The following is a 10,540-nucleotide window of genomic DNA, read 5'->3' on the forward strand; positions in this document are numbered from 1 at the left end:
GCCTCTAATGACCTTGCAATTTGCAGTCCCAACAACAGAAATATTTTTGTTTATGTACAATGGTTACATGTAGGAGTGTCATAAAAATATTACGCGACATTTTCCTGTTTTATTTTTAGGTAATCTATTCTTCAATTAAGACTTAGAAAAGTTGGTGTAAAAATATTCAACTGACAGGTTGTTTGCTGTTTAATTCCCCATTCGAAAAGTTTCTGTGTCATTAAGGGATGTCACCATATAGCATTGAAGGTTTTCAACGTTAGACCTATTCCCCGCGTTCTTCATTGGGAGTGAGGGCTCTTAACTTGCTAATCCCTACCATGACATCTCTCTTGAAAGAAATAATCTAAAACATCCGTAATTTTCACTTAATATGCTTGGTCTGGTGCCTGGAAAAGGAACAGTCCTTACCTATGTTTTCGTCTTAGGTTTGACGCAACACAGAAAACAAGGCTCGAACCAGCTACGGCCACCAGTTTACGTACAGTGAGTTCCTTCTCTTAGGTATAAATGACCAGTCAAAATGGGTCTCTTATTTATTCATATAAAGCAGAATCAATGCAAAAAAAATCATATGAAGAAAAACTTTTCAAGTGACCTTCTTTTTGATATTTAGATTTAGCGACGACGTATATTCAATAATGTTATTTTTATCCAGATTCGATTGGATATATCCCATTGCTTAAAATAAAAGATACCACAGAGTCTGACATATATTTGTTTTATATTTGGATATATTTTACTAGAGAGAGACTTAGTGGTAACCTAAAAGCAAAACTTATTGATAAATGCCGACTTAAATTTTTCTATCGCCAACTCTCCTACCTCTCGCAGCAATAAACTCTTATCACCCCCATATGGATTACTTTCTCTGTGTTTATTTGATACTCACGAGCACGCAATACGTACAAACAATTTCTAAAACAAAGTTGATGAAACAAGGCTGTACAAAGTCTCGTTTAGTCATTAATTCGCAAGTTCTATCATTGATAAAAGGACCTAAATTACAATTTTCCATTTAGTTGAATGCTGACTGACGCTTTCCGTAGAATTGTAGGACCATTTTTTAAACAATAAATTGTCGACGGATTTTTTTTTAGTCTGTCCGATCATGACAAGGGACACACTGCACGGATCGATGAACAGGAGATACTTAATCCTCCATGGCATCTGATCCCAATCTGATGTAATTTTAAGAGGTCCCCGTTTGCTCCGTTCTCGTTTGTTTTGTTTTAAATGGACTTTTGAGCTTGACTACTGTTCGGTCTTTCTGTATTTTTGCTGATTTTGTTAAAAGTTATTTCGTTCTTGTTATGTATTTTTAATTTCATTCAATATAGGATTCAAATCTTTTTGTCTTTGTGTAATTCCCTTACACTTACTAAATATGCTTATTTCTAAAAATGGAAACCTGTCCTTGGTGGATTTAAATCTAATATTTGTTTCTAGTCTTTTTGCAGATAAATGAGTTTGTAAACAGTTTTTGTATTGCTTTTACAAATAAGGTGTCGATTAATTTAAATGTCATTTTACAAAGTAATGCAACCTTTCTAGGTACTCATCAACTCAAAAATGCAATTTATGCAATACTTTTTCAGGATTTGTTTTCAAATATATCTGTAATTGGAATGCAAAAACCATTTTATCGTAACTGGCTATAACACTGCTCAAACTAGTTTGACTGACCGATGGAAAACTACGTAAAACAAAACCATATCGAAAAAGATATTAAAATATTTTTTCTTTTCTTCAAAATTTAAAGTGACGATTGACATCTTCATATCTACATGTTAAATTGAGAAATACAATAAAAATCAATTGTAAAGAATTGCCAAAAATTGGTTGTAGAAACAATTATAGAGAAAGTTAACGGGGCAACTCGTTCAAACTGACATATAACATCAATAAATTATAAAATTAAATGGCCATAAAAGGACTCAAAAGATATTTTCCTAAGCCCAGATAACCAAACTGCTACGTGAACTTAGATGTTAGATTTGCTTTGTTTATATCTCATATGTTGAATTCTTTTAACTTTTATAAAAGCTATAATTATTACGTCTGATAACTGCAAACTTTGTAGCAACAAATTGATTAAATTGCTAGTTCCTTATTCTGTTATTCAGAAAAGTTTTTTTACCAACTGCATTTAACTGTTATGTTTGGGTTTTATCTTTCGCTACGCCGAAACAGTCAATAATAATTAGCATGTACGAATTGCAATGGCAACTGGAAATGGATAATTAGCCAGAAGCATTTAGCAACTACCAATTTCAAATATGCAAGTGATAATATGCAATTGATTTTTAATTAATATTTAATCATTACTGATAAGCAAATTGCAGTTAGTTATCTGGTGAAACAATCTGAATGAAAGACAAAGGACTGGAAATTAGCAATGGACAATTTTTAACTGACAGGTTGGTGACCGTACAATGTATTGCTCTTCAAAAGGTATTTACTACAGGATATTTTTTCAAAAGTTGAGCATAATTTATTCCGAAATGTATTTTTAAAGCAACATTGCCTACAGAATTGCTTTTAAAGGGATCGCTGTTTGAACCTATTTCTGTGATACAAAATTACCTTTTGAAACAGGTGGGTGGCACAGTTTAACAAGAAAAGGAGAATTATTTGTACAGAATGGGAATTGTTTCCAAAAGTAGTAGTATTATAATTTGCAATGTAGATTAAATGGAGCATGTGTGTGTTATGTTTACAATAGCACACATATTTCTAAATTGAAATCTCTTTTTCTCTACAGCTTGAATTCATGCAAATTAAAAAAATAAGTATTGAGGAAATCAGGGGGTCGTAACATAAAGGCTACTTAAGTCTAAGACCGTGCTTAAGTAGGACTTAAGTACAGTCTAAAACTTAAGACCGTAACTAGAAGCATGCTAAGATTTGTCAATCTTAGCAAAACTTAGGCGGCCGGTAGAGGTGACTTAAGTATGTCTTAAGTTTCTTGTACATGTATTTCGACTTATTTAATGTTAACTTTCGATGTTAAAGCATTCCTCTTTTCATATTATGCATTAAAGAAAATAACTATCTGTATTTGACGCTGATTTAAAAATCTTATTTTTTCGTGGGGGGGGGGGGGGGGGGGGGGCTCAGTGATTCCAATATCACTTCCACAGTAAATACAAGGTTTAATTTTAGGGGTACCTCTAAAAATAGTCGTACCTCGGCTATAGAAATAAATTGAACCAGTAATAAACCATGGATCTGTATGTTCACTTTGAAAATATGAGTTGAAATAATTTGTTAACGACAGAAAAGAATGAGTATGATGACTAAAACAGTAATAAAGAAGTATCTTTAAAGTAAAATAAATGAATAAAGAAAAGACAGGGTTCACTACAGTTCGAGAGAGAGAGAGAGAGAATTGCTGATAAGTGGAGACATAGAAAAATATCCCGATTTTTTTGTATCCTTGAATTAAATTGCAAATTAGTATATCATAAAACTTCCACAGTTTTTGCTTATGACATGCATGGCCTGATACATGTATACATAGCGGGGATTCAAAATGTATTGATTTTTTAGAGTTTCAATTTCAAGTGGAAAGGCGGCCGATTATCTTTTCTTGTCTGCGATAATAACAGAGTAAGTGAACATTTGTCAAAACAAAAGAGTTACAAAAGGTACACTGAAAACATCTCAGGTGATAAAACAATTGTCGTGAACATTTACAATTAACCACAAATTGCTACTTTCTGACCGTGTGGTATTGATTTCAAACATTCCGAATAACTTATAACATAATTATTATTTTAATACGAAATCTAATCTAACATACTTAAACCGATAGGTAAGGACATCAACCTTAGTATGTAATTAATTAAAACCCTAACTGAATCACTTTTAGCAATATATCTATATTAAATCAAAAACCATAGATTGACTCATATGAAATATTTTTAACATAAGTTTGACTTAGCTAAGACCTCGCTAAGTTCGCTTTATGATACGGTTTAAGACATACTTAAGTAGTACTTAGACAGGTCCTAAGATTATGCCTAAAACGTACTTACGACCCTACTTAAGTCAAAAACTTAGCAAGCTTTATGTTACGAGCCCCAGCTCTGCTAGCTTGAATAATGACCTTTTCTTCGCATTTTCCTTTACCAGTTGTATCGTTGTCGAATGCAAAATATTACTTTCTAGAGATTAAAACTCCGTCAAAACGGTTTCAACAGAATTAAAGCAATTTAAGAGATGTGAAATTTGTCTTTGTCATCGATGGCCATCATATCATCTTGAAATAGGTAAATAATTAATTATTTGAAAGAAAATACATTTTATTTTTTATTTCCATTAAACAGTTTGATGAAGTCTTGCGTTTTTAGAGAGTATAGGAAAGAGATCATAAAAAATATCTCTCTTAAATCTATTGGAGTATGAAATGTTTATCAATTTTTTATCCTTACTAATATCGGTTTTATCGCGTAGTTGTAACTTCATCTACTTTTATTTATTGAGTTCTGCTTAGTATATTATCATGCAATCGTCAATGCTAACTGATGTAAAGAAAAGAGTCGTGTTATAAGCATTAAACGAATAATAGAAACGGTACAACACCAATAATGGTGTGAATACTGAAATTTCCTATCGGATCCTTTATCTCGGAAGTTTTCTGCAATGGATTTATTACTATTGATGATTGTTTTGTGGAGTTTTAATCTCGAGAGAGATGGAATAAATGTATTTTATGAATCAATTTGAGTTGTCAATCTCTACGTGTGTTTTTTAAATGGTTTTCTCTTTTCAGAACTACTGTTAATTAGAACACCAAGGTTAATTGTCAAATGCAATTAGTTGCACCCATGCACAGAAAGATATTTTTCTTGTTCTGTTTATAAAAAAATGAGTTTAATAATGAATATTTGATTAGTTTACCACCTAAATCATTGAAATATTTAAGTTAGTTTTTAAGTATGAAAAAAAGTTAGCTTTTTTAAAGTATGAAAGTCGGATTCAAAAATGAGCTTTCTGCTTGTATGCAGTTGAAACTGCTTTATTGTGTTACATTTTGATTTTTTTTCCCAAAAGGTTCAAATTAAACAAATGAATTTTCAGAAAGATGTCTTTTCGATGTTGCAGCATTCATTTTTACGGATGTTGCAGCTTGTATTGTAAAACACTGAATACTGTTCATGCTAAAAGCCTCATTTCCGTCGTTTAAGGTCACAATGTTTGTATGGCGCATTATTCAGTTGTCAGGCTAAAAAAAAAATAGATTATGTTCCAGAGTGTTACCTAACATAGCATTGTTGGGTACTGTTTCACTGAAACTGAGGAAAGTATTATAAGTTTCATCTGTTCTATCTATCCAAAAGGGTAAAAGAAAAAGGTGGCAGTGTTGGACGTACTTGAAATCAATTCTGAAAAAATACTTTAAGTTCTTGAAACTGTTTTGTGTTTTGAAATTCAGATATTATTTCACATTTTAGGCTTTTCTCATCTTTCAAAATAAAATATTAATGTTTACATTTTACGAAATGTAAAAAAAAAAATTCCCGATTTACTTGTATTGACATATTGAATCCATTTACATTTTTCCAACAATAATTTATCTTCTCTGGTTTCTGACTTTCACATTTTGACATAACCCTTCCAATGTCTCCTCAGCTAATTGGAAATTTATCTCAAGGGGTATTAGAAAAACATACACCGAATTATTGAATATATCTTTACATGTGAGCACTATGTAATTTACACGAATGTTTAATGGTTCGAAAACAAGGACCAAAATAGTGAACATACAAAAGTGCAATCAATCGAAATGGTTTAACCGTAAATATTGTGGATTGTAATTATTATTTATCATTTCATCTTGGCAGTGTACTTTATGACAAAATCTGCCACAGTCGTTAAATGGTTAGCCTGCGATTCCTTCAAGTGATAGTTGGGTTTTTACCTCTCTTTCAGTTTAATGCGTACGTCATGCAGTTTCGACCACTTTTCATTACATGCAATTATTTTCTTTGTTCGGTCACGATATTCCATTTTCATACCGGGAATTTGTATACGAAGTAGTAAATAGTTCCATTGTTTTGATACTTTCCGTTGATGTAGATTGTGTAAGGTTTCTTGTTATTATGTGTCAACGTCCTATTTCTCATTTTAATCTCTTTGTTTGACAATAAATATGTATCATGAACATGGATTGTCCTATCAAGTTATTCTCTGTGGAGAGGCGGCTTTCGCCAATCCACCACTTCTCTAAAGAGAATACTGTCGAGTATTTCAGACCAAAGAATTATCTGACAGTGATACGTACTTAGTTAACAGCTACTTTTACATACTACAATCTAAGATAAATAATTGTAAATACATTCCTGGTGATCTTTCAAAGTTAATACAATTTTCATACAAATATGGCTGCTTCCTGGTCGTTCGCCTTCATTAACAAAAATTGATCAAAGTAAATTAATAACTAATATCTATATGCATGAATCTTTTATGAATTATGGATACCATGAACTCTCTATAAACAATTTGTTCTACCCGAGAGTCGTCAATGGATTAACTTTTCTCTTTGTAACGCTGTACAGTACAATAATTGGTGGTTCATGCATTAGAAGACTGATACTAGGTATCCTCTGATGAAAAAAAACTTTGCAATCAGTAATAGAGTACGCTATAGCCATATAAGGAGGTAATAAAATGTATAACACTTTTCATTAACTGAAAAGAGAAAATAAAGTCGTAGGACAATGTTTGTGCAGCAGTTGTTATATAATATTTTGCTAAGGTCTTGTTTAATTGCATACAAGACTGCTGACGAAGTTCTGTAAAACTGTAAAAAGGACGGAAAGTGATCTTTTTGGCAATAATTTATATATTTGAAGGAACATTTCCTTTAGATCTGGGGAACGAAGTTCATTGAACAACTAGACACTATAGAATTTACCAAATTACCAAATTACCAAATTAAAAAAACCTTCCAATTAAAAACGTGATGTCCCCATTCTATTTCACTGAATTACAATATATAAAACCCTTTGTGTCTGAATTCTCTATCGACCAGATACTGTCTTATTGGAGATTCATTTGCGTTTTATTGGTACATGTCGGTATAATTACCCAATTCTGCTATGTCACGGCAATCAATATGGACAGCTGTGAATTATATGTCAAATAAAAGCATTTAAGGGGGAAAAAAATCAGAATACTTGAACAGTGTAGTACACTCAAAATAGTTAATCATAAAACAAGCTTCAATAAATAAATATATTAGTTTAACTTCCAGGAAAGAGAGAAAATACTTATCTAAATGTTATCTCGATCATCTAGCGCCGCACATTCGCTCCTGTACGGTTTAGTGGATTAAATAGAATATTATCATGATCTTGAAAGTGCTAGTCTTTTTATTTCTTTAAACACGTCAACCACAAGTGTATAAAAAAAGAGTGGATGCACGATGTTTCGCGATTGGCAATCGTTGTGCTCCATTCATTATGTATACATGGCCAAATCTAACGGCATCTCTTCGTGTCAAAGTAACTTTGATCTTACAGACCGCTGTAATTCATTATGCAGGGGCAGTAGGAGGTCTGGATCAGAGTTCTGTGTAGGGGACTGGGTTCATACCCGAACGAACTTTGACACATATATGTTCATGTGGGGAGATATGTTAAGAGTCAAAAATGGATGTCGCTTAATGTTATTGGTAAGCTTTCTTGGAAACATAAAACGGTTAGCTGTAAAGGAGATTGTAAAAAAGGAAACTTTATGGATTTACCACGCTCTCATTACAAAGTTAAGCTTTTGATATAACAGTGATTTTTTGAAAGGCTATTATCAAGAAATCAAACGGATTTTTTGTCTATGATCCTCTTCATTCTTTTGAGTATCTTACAATTGAAGACAGCTTCATATCAGTCTTGTGAAAGAGGATCTTCTAGAAGGTTTTATGGGGTTTTATGGCTCGTGAGAATAAGATTTCGCGTGAGTTGTAGAGAAATAAGACATCCAAAGATGAGTCCATTCATAGGAAAATCTAACACTTCACAACCTAGACTTGATTAAAGCGTTTTCACTCCGTCGACTCTTGCCAGCTCAAGGTTATGTGAATGCACCATTTCGAGGACAATAACCATTAGCGTAATGATTCAAAATGATGAATGGGCGTGTTGCAATCCTTCTTGGACCTCCAGTGATCAAATAATTATTTTGCAGGAAGTGTAATTTTGCATGGAAGGCAATTAGCAGTGGGATGGTTATAGCTACCCTATAACAATTATATTTGTTCTTAAAACAACATTTACTGGAACTTCGCATCATACAATGTACAATGAATTTTAAATATATATAAACTCTTGGAGTGTTGGTTATGCAGGTTACCACTTTCAGGTTTAAATTGCATGTCATACCATTCTTGAAAGAAAAGTGAATATAAAACTTTATTCAACCGATCTTCAACAGTTCTTTTTACATTCATTATCGGTGAAAAGAATTAATGATGTCTGGTACCTTTAACATATATAATATTTCAGCATGTACAGTACTACTTACCTCTTATTGATCTCATTATGTTGTCTATCGTTAAAAAGTTAATGACCGTCCTTTCATAATATTGAGTTCATTTAAAAGAGCGACAATGTTAATCGCATACCGCATTCTTGAAAACAGTTGCTTCATCGCAAGTTGCTAACAAAATATTTCATTTTTGTTTTTGCAGTTGGAACAGAAAAACAATCTACTAATGGAATGATTGAGAAGTCTCTTCGGTTTGTATTCTTCTATTAAGAATTGATGTTGGCTGTTTTAAACTTTACCAAAAAGACCGAGCACAATGGACCATTCATCAACATGGACGTAAATGTGTCTCTAAACAGTGTGTTTGAGAACCAGTCAAAGGATCTACCGGAAGATAATCAGCAGGACACGGTGTTCATCATTCGTCGTTATGCACTTCCTTTGATCTGTTTCTTAGGAATTCTTGGAAATTCGTTATCAGCAAAAGCGTTTCTTGGACCTGGATTGAAGCACGCTTCATGTAGTTTGTATCTAGCCGTCCGATGCATATCTGATAATGGTTTTATATTGACATTATTTACTGCCTGGTTGGACTTTGTTCACGTTCGAGTATTCCATACGGAGGCGATTTGTCAGATCGTTGTGTTTCTTTCCTATCTCTGTAGTTTTATTTCTGTTTGGTGTGTTGTCTTTGTTACCATTGAGAACTACGTCCGAATTTGCCATCACACTCATGTTAATCGGTTTTGTACCATTAAAATTGCCCGATATGCTTTGCTTACATGTTTTCTTTTAGCCCTCCTTCTTTACAACTTTTCTCTTTGGGGGACACAAGTGCAACAGCATGGCGATCAGAAATATTGTCTTACAAAACGAATATTTATGAAACTGGAGCAGGTTATCACATACATCGACACTGCATTAACCTTAGTCATTCCATTGCTCATTATTCTTGTTTTAATGCTTCTTATCATAATCAGCTCTGTTGATGCTCATAAGAGACAAATTCGATTGACCTCGACTTCAGCTCAAAACAACAATGAGTCGAGACGACGAGTCCTTCCTCATTCAAGAGTTACACGATTGTTGTCATCAGTGTCCATCATGTTTCTAATTTTACACACACCTTTGCACGTGATCAGAATCAAGGTGTTATTCGAACACGTACTTCGTAAAAATGGAAATGAAACATCTGGAAGTGACATGGACCGCACGCTTCAACACATTTTCGTTACGATGTACTATCTGAATTTTTCCGTCAATTGTGTGATCTATCTGGTCTGTGGTGAAAATTTTCGAAAAGTATTTCTTGAATCATTTTGTTGGTTCTGTAAATTTCGAAATACAGAACTGGAAGTGGAGGCAGAAAGATTTTCAAACGTAGGGATGACTTCCTCACTTATTTTGGATAAAGACGAGGAAACAGCCATTCAGTGAAATTGTTGTAATTGATAAAATGCTTCTGTGATATTACACCCTATTTCTTTGAATATATTTTCACATACACATGGTAAAATGCATGTATTTATTTCACGTACCTTGTTAAAAGTATTTATTGTTTATCAAAAATATATTAATAAACATATTAACAAATTTCTTTTGATACTTGTTCTGTACTGATATATCAAAGTTAGTAAATTAATTTTCATTGATGGGTTATACAATACCGATTAAAAATTGCTTTTTTCTAAGACAAGGCCTGTTGGTAATATTATACAGGCAATCCCATTCGTAAAAAAGAAAAAGAAAGAAAATTCATGGTATTGTTGGAATTGCATAATTTCACCTTACAAGTAAACTAAACACTCTCATCATTTTGTTAAACTACCAAGAAATATGAATAATGCTTTAAGTGATCAAAATCAAAATACCATTAAAAGAATGAAAATCTAGAGCAGAACGAACACGGACCGATTCTATATTCAGAGTTTGGGTCAGGACTATGAGGGAGTATCCACTTTCGACTTTTCCCACCAGTACTGTGCCCCTTGCTTTTATCGGACAAAAAGGAAAATTTCGTTAGATACTTGATTTATTGTGAAATTATGGT

At 32.9% G+C, this 10,540-nt stretch overlaps 1 protein-coding gene across 2 annotated transcripts in view; it reads left to right on the forward strand.

The window, feature by feature from the left end:
- The window catches only part of LOC134250461 (kappa-type opioid receptor-like), a 42,246-nt gene extending 32,159 nt beyond the window's left edge, over window positions 1-10,087 (forward strand). For both annotated transcript variants that reach the window (XM_062732822.1, XM_062732821.1), the window contains exon 2: window positions 8,693-10,087. In XM_062732822.1, the coding sequence (XP_062588806.1) occupies window positions 8,767-9,927 (1,161 nt within the window). In that variant the 5' untranslated portion in view covers window positions 8,693-8,766 and the 3' untranslated portion in view covers window positions 9,928-10,087. The remainder of the gene's footprint in view (window positions 1-8,692) is intronic.
- The last annotated feature ends 453 nt before the right edge of the window (window positions 10,088-10,540 follow it).

The sequence above is a fragment of the Saccostrea cucullata genome, unplaced genomic scaffold, assembly GCF_032062105.1.
Source record: "Saccostrea cucullata isolate Sc308-1 unplaced genomic scaffold, CSIRO_AGI_Scuc_v1 ctg57, whole genome shotgun sequence".
Classification (NCBI taxonomy): Eukaryota; Metazoa; Mollusca; class Bivalvia; order Ostreida; family Ostreidae; genus Saccostrea; species Saccostrea cuccullata.